Source organism: Leiobunum rupestre, chromosome 8 (genome assembly GCF_980474605.1).
Source record: "Leiobunum rupestre chromosome 8, qqLeiRupe1.1.hap1, whole genome shotgun sequence".
NCBI classification, from domain to species: Eukaryota; Metazoa; Arthropoda; class Arachnida; order Opiliones; family Sclerosomatidae; genus Leiobunum; species Leiobunum rupestre.
The window spans coordinates 47,423,281-47,438,512 of NC_143391.1; the positions used below are offsets into that span (position 1 = coordinate 47,423,281).

The window sequence follows — 15,232 nt, forward strand, 5'->3', positions numbered from 1 at the left end:
TTGGTTTGAAATTAACAACGCGACACCGGATATATTCCCTAGGCGTTGTCATCCGCGTAATAGGCGCTTAAATAAAACATCCCTCAAGGAAATGGCCAAGAAATAATATTTCCGGGAGTTTATATAGAGCTTGTTGAAATAATGGAAACATTTCACCTGTAAACAGAACGTCGTGTTTTTTCTAAGCCTTAATATGTCAAAAAAATCTAAGAGGGAACACTTTTTGCATACAGTACGGGTGAAAAGTTTCCATTAATTAACAAGAAAAAGTTATATAAACAGTGACTTTCGAATCCTGGCTCTCGGAAATATTACTTCTGGGCGATTTCCTTGAAGATGTTTTATTGAAGCGTCTATTTGCTTATTTGCGTAATAAATTCTAATTGTTTGCAGATTTCGAAGTGGTCTATCCCCGCATTTCTCGTCCACATCGAAGCAAACGTTTCGCCAGGATAGACGAGTTTGTGGAGAATAGAACGACGACCATCGAAGAGCCTGAACCCGTGGTGGTGGTTATCCGGGGCGACAACAAAACTTTCTTCTTGGAGCTGAGGCTCATGGACGACATCGTGTCGCCCAATTTAACCTTTTCCGAGCAGGACGAATCGGCCCTGGACGAAGACACGAATCAATGTTTGTACCGGGGACACGTTATTTCGCATTTACCAGGCATCGCTTCCTTTTGGATGTGTAGTGGCGATGACGTCATGGTAATGTTATACGATTGGTTGATTATATTTTACTAGGTTGTCTCTAGTGACCTGGACGAATGTCATTCGCGTCATTTAAGAAACATATTTTTCGCTTGATGGCATTGATATTATATATATTAACTAGGCTCCCATAGACTGCCATGTCATAAATGTTCACATCACAGATGAAAATTTTGAGTTTAGAACCAACGAAATCGTTTTGTTATCCCAATTCAACAAGGAATGAACAACTATTTGAAATTCAAATAGTGAAATTCGGTTATTTCGTGATTTCACTGACGGGCGAACTTTGAATCCTTCGAACCATCGTTTTCTTAGCATTCAATACTGCCATTATTGAACACGATTAATCCCATTGGAGGAATCCAAACGTTGGCCCTCGCGTGGACAATGGAAACCAACAAAATTTAATGTAAACGTATTTTTTTGATGAAAAGGTGCGATCAGCATAAGGTGACCAATAAGTTAGGAAAATGAACAACTAATTGGCGCTAATAAAATTATGTAACCTGAACATAATTTTGGACGAAAATACGTCTATAAGACTCCATATGAACTAAGCGTTTCATTTCAGTACGGCAGTTGGATTATAGACGATGGTCGGTACGTCTTGAGACCGGACATGTCGTTGAGTGGGGATGAGCCCACCAAGCACAAGCTCTACAAATTGAAGACGCCTTCGGGATTTACGACATCTTTCTGCGCAGATCCACTCACACGTAATATTTAATTTAATTATGATTATCCTAAATAAATCCGAATCAAATAATATATCTGTTAAAATCAGGGTGCTCAAATTTCTAAATTAAAATATCACAATTTTGAAAATCAAGTTGAAGTTCGAAATTGCCCTGTTTGTTGTACTTATTTTGATAAACAATTTTAAGGTCGAGATGGACATTTGTTAAAGATCACCCATATTATATAGGCACCCCTTTTTAAATGTTTTTCCCGGTAAGAAATTTGCCTAAAGTAGCGTCATTTGAAATATCCTCGCAATAGATCCAAACGTTGACGAAAGTGAGAATGAGGTGGCTGATGGGCGCCACCGTCGTCGGAGAGCAGCCTTCGCGTCGAAAGTGATCGAAACAGCCGTATTCGCCGACAGCGCCCTGATGAACAAGTTCCAAAGAAAGTACAAAACGAATGGCTTCGCCAAATTAACCAACTACGTCATGGCCGTCGTCAACGAAGTAAGATTTCACGTAAAAACTAAATAAAAAATTGGTGAATACTTCAAGTTTTATTTATTTTTTATATATTCAATTACCATGGTTAAAAACTTCAACGTATATGATTAAGTTTTCACATACTTTACTAATATATTTCCCTTTCAACGGCGATGACAAAAATTGGTCATAGTCAAAATTTCACTCGAATTAATTGTTGGTTATCCCAAACACTGTTAATGGTGACAATCCTTTTATTTTCAACTCATGAACTTGACCACGCGAATGCTCGGTTACTATGTTGTTTAAAATAATTTTCGAAAAGATCGAATCTTCGCACTTTATTTCCAGAGAATCGTTTGGATGGTTCTGGTCGAATTTCAGAAAGATCTCCCCCTTCAATCACGTGACTCCGGCATACCTTTCAGTCTTCGAAATCTCGTGATTTTGTAGCCCCACCTCCCAAAATTCAAACGACTCTATAGCCCTTTAATTAACGATCTTCGTTAAAGGATTACCTCAACGCGAAAATTGTGGCCTCTCTGTGCCGAACGCCCCCCAGCGGAATAAGTGCTTTACTGGATACTACCAGACCATCAGTTTGGTTATGAAAAGAGATTTGAAATGGAGATGGAAGTGTGAAATGTAGAAGAGAATCCAAAAAAGCGAATTCAGTGTTTGAGGGACATCCCTTACCTAATTTAGTTACTGAATTCGTAAGTGAATTTACCTCGACTTACCAAATTTAAACCTATTCTTTTCAAATCCGGTTTTAGACAGACCCGAAAAGTGATTTATTGCGCACTAACTAATACAGACTGTTTGATTAATTTATTGGATCAGGTTCAACTGATATACGATTTCGATAGCATGGAGACGAAATTCAAGCTTGTTTTAATTAGGCTTGAAGTTCTAAAGCCACCAACGGTAGGAGATATTTACTTTATTTAAGAACTATACATCTCATTTGTTGTCATTTTTCACACATTTTTTTGCCTGATTGCATTCTATTTGGCTGCGGCGAAACATTCAGTAGCCATTAGACATTTAGTTCTTATGCTTTTTCTGCGACAAATATTCTGACACTTTTTAACTTTTCTATAATTTTTTTTAAATAATTAGACATTTTCATAGCTAAAACGAAATTTTTTATGTAACTTTATGCCACTAGGTTTAACAGAAGCTTAGGGTAATCGCCAGTGGCGTAGCGACTGATATTTAACCCCTCTCAAGATTTTCATTATTGATTCGGAACCTTTACAGATAAAGTTTTCTGATAATCATTTTTACATAGAATCTGAAAGCTATATAATTAGAGTAGACTAAAAATTAATAGACAGTCTGAGATGGTTTTCTTGTTTTTTTTTCAAAAATTCCAAAATTGGAAAACAAATGAGAACCGAAATAAAAATCCCTCGCCCAATATTTCAAAGGGCGCCGACGCGATCGCGGGCTGTGTCATCGCTACGCCACAAGAAAACGGCGATACTTACGTTAAAAACAGTCACTTTTTCGATTTAAAATGAAGTCCCTTTAATTCACAAATTTTAGATTTATAATGTACATGTAGTCCGTTTTATTCGAAATTTTTCAATTTAGAATTTAGTTCCCTTAATTTTAAATTTTTCGATTTATTATTTATTCCCTTTAATGGCCATTTTTCCGATTTACTATTTATTCCCGTTAATTCCCAATTTTGTGATTTATTATATATTCCCTTAATTCCCAATTTTTCGATTTATTATTTATTCCCGTTAATTCCCAATTTTTCGATTTATAATATTTGAATTCACAAATTTTCGATTTATAATATATTCCCTTTAATTCACAAATTTTCGATTTATAACATATTCCCTTTAATTCCCAATTTTTCGATTTATTATCTATTCCCGTTAATTCCCAATTTTTCGATTTATTATATATTCCCTTTAATTCCCAATTTTTCGATTTATTATCTATTCCTGTTAATTCCCAATTTTTCGATTTATTATATATTCCCTTAATTCAAAATTTTTCGATTTACTATTTATTCCCGGTAATTCCCAATTTTTCGATTTAGAATATTTGAATTCACAAATTTTCGATTTATAATATATTCCCTTTAATTCACAAATTTTCGATTTATTATATATTCCCTTTAATTCGCCATTTTTCGATTTATTATATATTCCCTTTAATTCGCCATTTTTCGATATATTATTTATTCCCGTTAATTACCAATTTTTCGATTTATTATTTATTCCCGTTAATCAAAATTTTTTAATTTATTATGTATTCAATTAATTCCCAATTTTTCGATTTATTATTTATTCCCGTTAATCAAAATTTTTTAATTTATTATGTATTCAATTAATTCCCAATTTTTCGATTTATTATTTATTCCCGTTAATTTTCAATTTTTCAATTTATAATATTTGAATTCACAAATTTTCGATTTATAATATATTCCCTTTAATTCACAAATTTTCGATTTATGATATATTCCCTTTAATTCCCAATTTTTCGATTAATTATTTATTCCCGTTAATTCCCAATTTTTCGATTTATCATATATTCCCTTAATTCCCAATTTTTCGAATTATTATTTATTCCCGTTAACTCCCAATTTTTCGATTTAGAATTTTTAAATTAACAAATTTTCGATTTATAATATATTCCCTTTAATTCACATGATGTTTTTTTTATAAATCTACACGGTAATTAAGACAGAATGAAATTCATAAAATTGAAATTAGCACGATTTACATTCTCAGAGATCATATTGGCAATTGACTTCGAATTTTTATATCGAGCTCCTAAAGTAACATTTGTATGTGACGTAAACTTTAGGTTTGTTTATTCTAAATGGTATTGATGTTCCCCCTATATGAGAGGGTGAAGCCTCCATCCTTACTCCTATGATGCGTGACAGTCTAGATTGTAGTAGAAAATTCCATTTACCCATCCTGCTGTATAGAAATATCAAAGGGAAATATATGGTGGTATCAGTATTTTTTACTTCATCCTGAACCGTCGTGTCTAGAGTGAGTAATGTTGGAAGCTTGACCTTCACTTTAAGGGGTTGAAATCCAAATGTAGGTAACCGAATTTCACGAAACGTCATTCTTCTTCTACGTGTCTAACCTTTCTCCATAAACTGAAACAAAACGTGTAGCACAGTAGCACTAGCATTTCAAATGTCAAACAATGACGAATAGTTTTCGCTGTAGGTATTTCGGCGATATGTTTGGCGCCGATAGCTCGTTTTCGCGCATCACTAGCCGAAGGTGTAGCAATGCTCTCCACTTAATTCAACGATTATAGTGATTTAGCAAAATATCGGCAGCGTAGGTCAAGACCAGCATGTTCTGATTCTCAATTTTCAGTATCTTTTTCTCTATTTCTTTTGTCGCAACCTCGATCGCTCAACCTTCATTTTCGCTCTAGAAATCCTGACTCTCGTTTCCCTGAAATATACCAATGTGAAAGCTTAAGTGTTGTTTTAACCACCCCATATAGGCAGCGCGTTATAGCGGAAAAGCCACAGTCAGGAAAGGTCAAAAGGGCAAAGCCACTCAAACTAAAGGAACGAAAGGAACAGTTCAGGTAGTTAATCAATGTCCACAAGTGTGACCAGTAGAATGATGTTTTTAGAGACTTCGGAATTTGAAATGCAATAAACCAAAATTTGAAACTTCAAAATTTAAAAATTCAAATCTGTATTGCAAAATTGGTTTGAGTCTATTTGATCGATTCCCAAATGATCGAACGGGTCCCATTTGATCGAATTTCCATTTGATCAAATTGCATTTGATCGAATGGCATTTGATCGACAGCTACTGTAGGGTAAAACTACTAGTTTTTGGGAGTAAATCGAAAAGGCAACATCTGGTCAGAATGAGATACAGTAGACTCTATGAATAATAATTATGTCTTTAAACTGTACTAAAGAAAAATAACCCTAGTACTTCTCCATAATAAGAAACTAAAACAAACAACACAGATTCAAACTATTCTCCGCTATATTTATAATACAACTAAAAACAACAAAAATTCAAAAAATAATATACAGAAAAAAACCTGAGCGCAGTGACGTGGAAAACAAAATATTCTCTCGGACATAATTAATAGAAAGACCTATTAAAAAAACGAACTCTGTACCTAATTTTTAGCAATAGATGGGCCGTGAACGTGGTCAAACACCCCGTATACAACGGGGCATACGCGCCTACGGCGCTCGTACATCAACCTAACCTAACCTAACCTAACCTGACCCTATTTATATATATATCAAAAACAACGGGCCGTTATCGTCGATGTCATAAAAAAATTCCATCATATAGTGTATAAAGTAAAAATCTCTTCATCTTCGTGGCTTAATACAGTTAAAGCAATGAATTATTCCATCATTATTCCTTCTGCACTTCATATTGACATTCGGTAAAATAAAAACATACCAACTGGTACTATAAATACTTTTGAATTCGATCAAATAGTATTCGATCATTTGAAGGTTCGATCTTATGAAACAAATGACAAATGGGATTCGATCAAATGGAATTTCGATCAATTTCAACGTATAATGATCGACTGTCGATCACATATTTTTCGATCAAATGGACCAACACCGCAAAATTAATGCTGGAGTTATTTCGGCAGCTTTCCCGATTTTCTGAAAGATCACATAGCCGTTGTCGAGATACAGAATTGGCGATTTTACGAAGTTTGAACTAGACTCCTATCTTTACTTCATTGTATACTTTATCAAGATGAATTGGTGTAGATATACTTAAGGGTCTTACGATTTGCAGGTATATAGGTGGGCAACCTGAAATGTGTCCCATTTGAAACCCCAGTTTTAAGGGTTTAAGGGTGTAAAACCATAATTTGTTATCTGTGAAAATATCGTGTTAAAAATTTTTTAGAATATAAATTTCAGTCATGTCACTATTATTCAAATTTTTAATTTGAATATTCGTTTGAAGAACGCCCCGAACACTGGCGGCGGTGACATCGATAAGTATTTGGACAATTTCTGCAATTGGCAAGCGAAGAAAGACCCGCCCGAAGGCAAGAATGGTCATTGGGATCACGCCATCATGCTCACTGGGTAAGTCACCGTCACTCAATTCGAAACACTGTATTCACTAGTAGTTCACGCAGGAGTTCATCTAGGTAGGAATAATAGGGATGTGCGAGTAGTGGTTTTTGGTGATCGAGTCGGGTATCGAGTACTCGACAAGCTTTCGTCGAGTAGTCGAGTCGGGTATTATTTTGGTCGAGTCGGGTACTCGAGTACTCGATTAAGCTAAAATTTTTCCTTATTCGAGTATCGAGTATTTAAGAAAAATCGTTCGGGTACTCGAGTAGTTTGAAAAATCGCCCGAGGTTGTCGATTAAAGAAAAACCAATAGCTAATTAAAAATGTTAATTAATTTTAATAACTTTAAAATCTAAATTAACTTAATTATATTATTCTTCTACTTAGCTTTAACATAGTTCTGTACGGTTTTTAATTGTTAAAAGAATACGTTAAACCTAACACCCGAAAAACGCCGCCGTCAGAGTCGTGAAAAACCACCTAAGTGAAGCTCGATTCGAAACCGAAACTTTAGAGAAAGTTCTAGAAGTACAGGAAGTCCGCCTTACTTGTTACTACTACCAATTCAAAGCTAGACGTCGCACCGTATGCCTAAGAGTACCAGCAGGTAACGGTGGCATTTATTTATATCATAGCTGTGTACTGCGCAGCCGCGCGTTGAAGATAAAATAAAACGCTTCATCGGTGGAGAAAAGGGCTGGACGAAGAGAAAGAGACTCTTTTAGAGGGGGAGTGTGGCGTTTTTGAGACGATTACACGACGGGCTGAATATTATCGACGGGGAAATAACTCGACGAGTTTAGCAAGTAGTCGAGTACTCGAATAAGGCAAATTTTTACTACTCGATAATCGACGAGTATTTAAATTTTCTTATTCGAGTTCGAGTTTCGAGTACTCGACCTCAAAAAACGTCGGGTACTCGATGATGATCGAGTACTCGCACACCCCTAGGAATATTCATTCTACTTTCGTTCGTCGTATTTGAACTGATGTAGGCGCGCTGTTGCAATTCCTGTGAACCTAAAATTTACTTAAACATCCACCATCTACTATGGAGCTACCTGTCGGGCAGAGGGAAAATGAAATGGGCATGGAAAAACGTATACGATTGTTAAAATATAAAAAATAAGTTCTAATCATTTAAATTAATTTAAAAAACCAATACAGATGAAGTGGGGTGGTGGAGTGGTTAGCAATTTGGCCTCGCCGGGTTCGAAGCTAGCTTGTGGCACTGGGTGAAAACTTGAAACCACTCCTTCCGCGTTGGGTTTGCCAGTTCTCTCCCCACTGGTTAAAAGGGTTTTCCCCGAGTTCTTCGGTTTCCCTTTCTCATTAAAACTTGTAGAGGTTAACGGTAATAGTAAGTGTAGGGAGCTGTTGGCTTGCGTGGCATGAAGCGCTTGCCACCACCCTCCTACGCATTGTAACCCGGCCACCTGTTTAAAGGCATTAAAAGTCGCTCGATGACTTGGGCCTAGGGTGGTGCCTTAGGTATTAGCCTAGCTGATTATTAATCACAAAACCGAGCCAAAAATATTCCAAAATTCTTTCTATAAAAAGAACCTCAGTTAAGCAATCCAACTTATTGTCAGGCTAGTCTATTGAAATGGGAAACAAACCATCCATTTAACTGTTAATGAAATCTGAGACTGTTAATTTAATTTGAATTGATATTTTATGTTTTAAGTTTAAATCTATACAAGACCGTGGGAAGACGAAAAAATGACAAAGTATTAGGTAAGCGTAACACTCTTTTTTTGGATTGCACGTTTAATAAGTCAGTTTGTAAATTTAATCAAATTGCATTAAACTCTTTTGTGTATTGCAGGTCAAGCGTGGCTCGACGGTATGTGTATCCCCAAGTACAGCTGCACAATTAACGAAGGAGACGATTTCGAGGCCGCTTACGTCATAGCGCACGAAATGGGACACAAGTGAGTCACATTACCAACACTAGTACTACGACCAATGAACGACCTCTCCCAAAATGCGTAGCTGATGTAAAAATTCATGAGCTCGTGCAGAGAGCCGTGACTTGTCTTGTTTTCCGATAGATACGATCATCTTTTCGCTATGACGTCAGTTCTACGTCACTCCAAACACCACTACAGTGGGTGGAATTATAAGCCCTCAGAGTACGCAACTGTGACCGGCCGTAACAGATTTTTTACGTCGAAATTGGTTTTATTTGCCAAGATATGCAGTGGCGCAAAGTCTTAAGCAGTGAGGAGTCTCTTTCCAACCAAGCTTCACCACTGTTATCTTACTATTTCGAATAACTGACCCACTTAAGGAACTTAATCAATGACTACCGAACTCCGAATTAACATGCCTAACTGATAAGAGCCTTTTATGGAACACAATAAAATGTCTTTATTCAGTACATGACATTAATGTAGTGTACAGCCTTTATTGGATAACTATTAACGGTCGATAGATGGCGGGACGAATCAATTGGATATTTCCTATCTGTGTACTTCTCCGATGTGCAACGAACGGGTTGCACTTCGTTTTGTAGTAGAGATGGGCAAGCACTCTGACCTATCCATAAAACGTTCCTGTTTTTAGTACAAAAATGTGGTTTCTGGTGTTACTCTAGTTTGGGAATGCCTCACGACGGAGATGGAAACAATTGCGACGGCAACAAGTTCATCATGTCACCCGTGACCGGAGCTGGCAAGATGACGTGGTCCACGTGCAGCAACAAAGCTCTCGTCAAGTTTCTCAAGTAAGTGCGTGTCACATTTTCGAAAGGTTATTCACTGTTTAGGGTGTCTATTGGAAATCGAGGGTTCGGTCATAAACCATATTGCGCACGGGATTTTGAATCTCAAGGCGTTTCGAAAATCCGAAAATTAATTTGAGATTTAGCCCTTTAAATCTACAAACATGATAATTTATAGGGTTGTAGACGTCTCTTTATTGTTTTCGAGGCACGGCTTATGTTAAAAAATGTCGTGTATTAAGCAACTTATTATTATTATTGGCGTATTACTATTATTGATTAGGAAATATAACGCGATCGAAAATATGGTCTAATAAATAAATCATAATATGGTATTTATAATACACGTATATTTTATATTGAATATTATTTCTATGGTAACTATGAGAAGCACTGTAATATGTTTGAAAGTAAAGATCCGTTACGTTAAATTTACTGTTTGAAAACGCGTGCTCATTCGAGCGTTATTAATAACACAACGAATTTATTTAGTTTGAAATTGGACTCGAATTTGTAAGCTCCCGAAAAGTGGAGCTCCATTTTGTAATAATTTATATTTAAGTTAAACAAGTTAGATTAAAAATAAGAAATTCGAATGATTTGTCATTTGAATTAAAGTCAGAACAGCTTATGCGTTTGTCCGGCAGTGTCTTATACGATTCCGAGGCCTACTATTCCACTTGAAGACTCACTGGTAACTGAAAAGAGTAATCCTGTGAATTCAGAATGTCAGAAAGTTGAGCATTTAATTCGACTATAATGAAAAAAGCGGTTATAGTGTAGTCCGTCCTAGTGTATTATTCGCAATGGGGCATGCGTCGTTGGTTTAAAGTCCTTCTCTATTGTCTAGTTTAACGGGCCCTTAACGGTCAGAGTGTGCAATAACTGGTGGCCTTACCGGGGAGTCGGGGTCCGGCTCTTGTAAACCACAAGGGCGGTGGCGCACTGGGAGGTGTTAGCTCTGGTCAAAGACTCCACCTCCGACTTCGGTCAGGTAGGGGCTGGATACTGGGCTTCGGCTCAGGCTAACGGAGAGGGTCCATGCAAACTGGCCGCCTCGGCGGATTGGGTAGCCTGCTGTGGGGCGGTGGGCCTCCATGCTGCACCTTCTGCTGGGTTGAGTGACTTGCGTCTACGGTGCGACCATCAGTAGTAGGGTACTACTACCGTTGCTGTATTTGCACCTGTCCGGGCTAGGTGGACTCTGGCGTAGGGCACTATGATGATAGACCTCCGGTGGTATGGTTTCTGCTCCTAGGTACACCGGGCTATAAATTCTAACCGTCCTATCATATACAGATATTATTTGGTAAATCATAATCAACATATTTTTGATTGACCGAAATGAAGGGAAAATATGCAAATTTACACGCCGTTGTTATGTTTATCAAATTAGTTTAACTGAATTACAAAAATCGCGGGAGCTTCTTGTCAGGTGGTAATAGTAAAAAACGTCGCTGCGCTGCAATGACAGAAGGCGACACTTTTACAGGGTATCTTTATTGTAACACGAAAAATATGGCATGGTTTTCTTTTAAGCCACCTCTTGCTTTAATTGTAGAAACTCTTGGGCCAAAACCTTAAATCTTAATCCGCTACTTGGTTTTTGCCAATTTTTAAGAATATTTTTTTATGATAATGCTTTAAGAGCAACAATTTAAACTGACAGGGGGCTATTTTCAAAGGTACAACGAACTACGCTGAAGATGGCGCTACACGAAACTATGGCGCTTTCCCGCTCCATATAATAAGGATGCGCGCTCGGTCGCACTTTTTAAGTCGAATGACGTGCCACTGAGCGTGCATCATGCGCCGTTATTTAAAAAAAAAGAGAAAGCCCACTATTGTCGTTTCAAAATCTTCTTCTTTGCATAAATCAAGCTGTAGCGTTCATAGTGGAGTAATTGACCTTTTTGTTTCTGTGTGCAGGAAAGAACAAGTCCGAACCTGCCTGAGCGACGACGCCCGTCAACCTCCCAAACTTGACTTCGTGAAAAACGGGAAATTGCCTGGCCAAGAGTATCCTCCGGACCAACAATGCAAACTCTCGATGGGGAAGAACTACGTCGCCTACATTCCCAATAAGAAACCTTACAGCGTAAGTAAAGTCACCGATATTCCCCTCCCTCTTCTGTAGTTATTGAACGCTAGTGCCATCTATTTGTGAAAAATGGGGTAATTAAGAAAATTAACTTTAATAAAAAGAAAATTTTTAAATTTGCAGAATATCTGCAGGGAACTGTGGTGCATTTCTGGGATGACCGCCACAACGACGCATCCCGCCCTGGATGGAAGCGCCTGCGAAAACGGAAGAGTAACGTATCTTATGTTCTGTAATCCATTTAGTAATAATATGGGTTGCGTTCAGATAGTATCTGGTTTTTAAGAAAAAAAATACGATTAGCATAGTCCAAATTGTTAAGGAATTTGGTTTCTTAGCTTTGTGGGACATAAACCAAGGAAAATGACGTTTATTTTATCTAATTAATGATATTGATAATTAAGATTTTGTGTAATTAAACAATATTAATAATTATGTTAAAAATTAAACTACGGTTATCGCAATAAGAGCTATATTTTGGAAAATAATGCAAAGCCTAAGTCAGTCGTTAAAAAACATCGTTATAATAGTTCGGCATGAGCAACCGATGAGCAGCAGAACTAGTGTTAACGGTTTATAATCGTCGGGAGTTTTTTAGGTTTTTGGGTGGATCAAAAACACTCATTAAGCTTTTTAAGTTAGAACAGTCACCTAGTGGATAAAGATATAAGTCAATTAGTTTCTGAATTTTAGATAACCAGTCCCTTTTTTTTGGTAGGCTTCGAGTTTAGTACCGAATCTTAGCAAATTTAATTGAGTCTCGAGGACATAAAATTAGACCCGTTCGAAAAATGCTCAGATTCAATTCCTATTTGACTCCCAAATTTCTAGTCGATTCTGATTAGAGTTAAAAATGTATCTGAGATAACTAAGTTGTTTAAATTAAAGAAAATCAAATTAATTTATTCAATAATTTCTAAATTATAAATTTAACAAAAAGTAAAAATTATTTTTAACTATTAATTTATTCGCCAACTTTTAAAATTGAAACTCGAAATAGCTACCACAGCTCCGTTTCTTAATTCTTGGGAAGCGACAAATCAAAGGTTACATAAAACTCCGAAGGATAACCAAATGGCGCTAAGGTAGTATTTTTTGAGCGTCTTTATCAGGATATTTTTTGTCACACCTTATTTTTAATCAACGTTACCCGGAAAAAATGAAATTTATAGCATTGGCCAATAGGCTGAGTAGGCTTAAGCCTAGGGTCCCAGAACTTGACCAAATTTAGGGGGCCCATGTGGCAGTTCGTCAGTGATTAAACGATACTTCAGCAAGTAGGACTGTAATCCGTGGTCCTGTACGGCGTGTACCTTTCTGTAGCCAAAAATTATCGAAGGCCATCTTGAAAAATAATAGTTGTTTAATAACGCTTGTGGAAACTACTTATTATTAACGAAAATGAAAATCGTTTTCTATAGCTAGTTTAAAACGCAGTATTTAAGAGTTTAAGCCACTCGTATGGTCCTTGTGTTAACTGTAATTTAAAAGTTTCATTAATTAATTAATAAATACATGTCAATTGGGGTAAATATACATAAATTGGGTTAATTGTGGTAAACACACATTAAATGTATAAATTAACGTAAATTGGGAAAAAAATTTAAATATGGGCGTTGAGAAAATCATGTTTTAAATTGTCAAAATCCTTTTCGGTTGCCATGGCAAAACGAAAGCCCATTCTTGTCCACCCTTTAGAGATTTTCAAGTTCAACGAAGGTCTACTTACCACCCGAGTTTGAACGAAATCGGAGATAAACACCTCGGTATTTCACTTTGTTAGTCTAATTGTTTCAATAAAAACTTATTCTTTAGTACACTGAATAGTGTCATGCTTCTAACTTCATTTAGAAATGGCTCTGCAAAACCTATTTTAGGTAGTAAGAACTTGGTTTTGTTCATGACGTAAAATATAAATGAACAATTTCCTTTTTCGATGGAACAAATTTTATTTGTGGGTTCGAGAGTACGCTCTACAACTTTCTAATGGAAACGGTTTGTCTGACGCCTAACAGTAAAAAAAAAGTTTAGAAAACTACGAAATATTTTTCGATTTTTCTGAAATTTACAAATTAAAACGTTCCCTAACCAATAAATATACCCTGAATTGTAGATTAAATAGTTTTTGAGAAAAATGTCCTTGCCAATGACCTTGCCGATTCCCCCTTCGAGCCTTGAAAGGGTAGGCTGCAAAATTTCGCCAGACTGGCGTAACATTCTTTAATCTTCCTTGGAGAGAATGACTAAGTCGAGACAATCCGGGGCCATCATGGCCTAAATTAACGCCTCCTCGGCACGAGAGGGGGCAGCAAAAATGCCACGTGCCTGCGATTTAGTCGCGTTGGAAGACCTAAGCTGTAGAAAACCCATTAGATACCTTGCTGATCTGATTTTTATTTATGGAAAGGAGTTTAGTGCTAGAGCACGAGGAGGACCGGGAGCAGCACTAAAATAGTCTCCAAATAGTCATTCTCCCGAAGTATAAATAATTTCATTCGTTTAACACTGTTATTACAAATAAATATGATAAATTATAATACAATAAGAATACGTAATATTATATATAATAATTATAGTTTAGTGAAACTAAGGGGTATTCGTTCATTCTAGTGGCAAGGGTCCTCGTATTAAAAATGATCAGTTCACCGAGGGGTTCACCACTGACGTCATTGGTGTGTGATAAAATGATTAGCTAATAGCTGAATAATTACTCGGTAATCATTTTGTAATCTGAAATTAATAACGAAATATTTGTACAGAAAAATTTGAGGTAGACAGATTGACGACGTAGTGCATTAATTTATTTTGTCAAAAGTTCAAATCTCAAAACTGTTATTTAAACTCTTCTTATTTTCCAGATGTGCCGACAAGGAAAGTGTTCGTAATAGAGTTGACTTGAAAATGATCTTCGAGCGCTTAAACGGCGACCATCCACTCGTTAGAATCGCTTTCATTCCGCCATCGGTCTTCTCAAGACCAAACAGACGCGGAGTTATCTGTAGCCATCTTTAAAATAGTACAATTTACGGTAGAGATAACTACGGTAAAATAGTATATCAAACATTGTAATGTAATCGATTAAATATTTTGTACTAGTTTATTTCATTGAGAAATTGTTAATATGTTACAAGCGACACCAGAGAACGCCATTATAGATGTCGCCAGCTTCGGCACTTTAATTAACGGCGAGCGTTTTAAACATAAGAAATTATAACTATGATGACCATTGGAAGATAATACCGGTTTTACTTGCAGAAAAGTACTAAATTGAATGAAAACCAGTACCAAAAAATGATCGAATCGCTACACTGGTCAGTACAAGCTATTCAACATTAGGAGTTTCAATGTTTTTAGATCTTATTATTGAAAGAAGCCTTAACAGTGAGACTGAATGTTTGCACGTCCCTCTAACTCTAGCAGTACACTCTCAGTATACATCTAAAT

At 36.5% G+C, this 15,232-nt stretch overlaps 1 protein-coding gene across 1 annotated transcript in view; it reads left to right on the plus strand.

Annotated features, from left to right (window-relative positions):
* LOC149933552 (A disintegrin and metalloproteinase with thrombospondin motifs adt-1-like) overlaps nucleotides 1–14,852 on the plus strand; it is a 34,500-nt gene extending 19,648 nt beyond the window's left edge. Inside the window, exons 2-13 of the mRNA XM_090157328.1 lie at nucleotides 394–710; nucleotides 1,288–1,432; nucleotides 1,716–1,906; nucleotides 2,726–2,809; nucleotides 5,381–5,467; nucleotides 6,847–6,971; nucleotides 8,650–8,699; nucleotides 8,791–8,896; nucleotides 9,562–9,690; nucleotides 11,617–11,785; nucleotides 11,912–12,001; nucleotides 14,647–14,852. Of these exons, the coding sequence (XP_090013454.1) occupies nucleotides 394–710; nucleotides 1,288–1,432; nucleotides 1,716–1,906; nucleotides 2,726–2,809; nucleotides 5,381–5,467; nucleotides 6,847–6,971; nucleotides 8,650–8,699; nucleotides 8,791–8,896; nucleotides 9,562–9,690; nucleotides 11,617–11,785; nucleotides 11,912–12,001; nucleotides 14,647–14,673 (1,520 nt within the window). The 3' untranslated portion in view covers nucleotides 14,674–14,852. The remainder of the gene's footprint in view (nucleotides 1–393; nucleotides 711–1,287; nucleotides 1,433–1,715; nucleotides 1,907–2,725; nucleotides 2,810–5,380; nucleotides 5,468–6,846; nucleotides 6,972–8,649; nucleotides 8,700–8,790; nucleotides 8,897–9,561; nucleotides 9,691–11,616; nucleotides 11,786–11,911; nucleotides 12,002–14,646) is intronic.
* The last annotated feature ends 380 nt before the right edge of the window (nucleotides 14,853–15,232 follow it).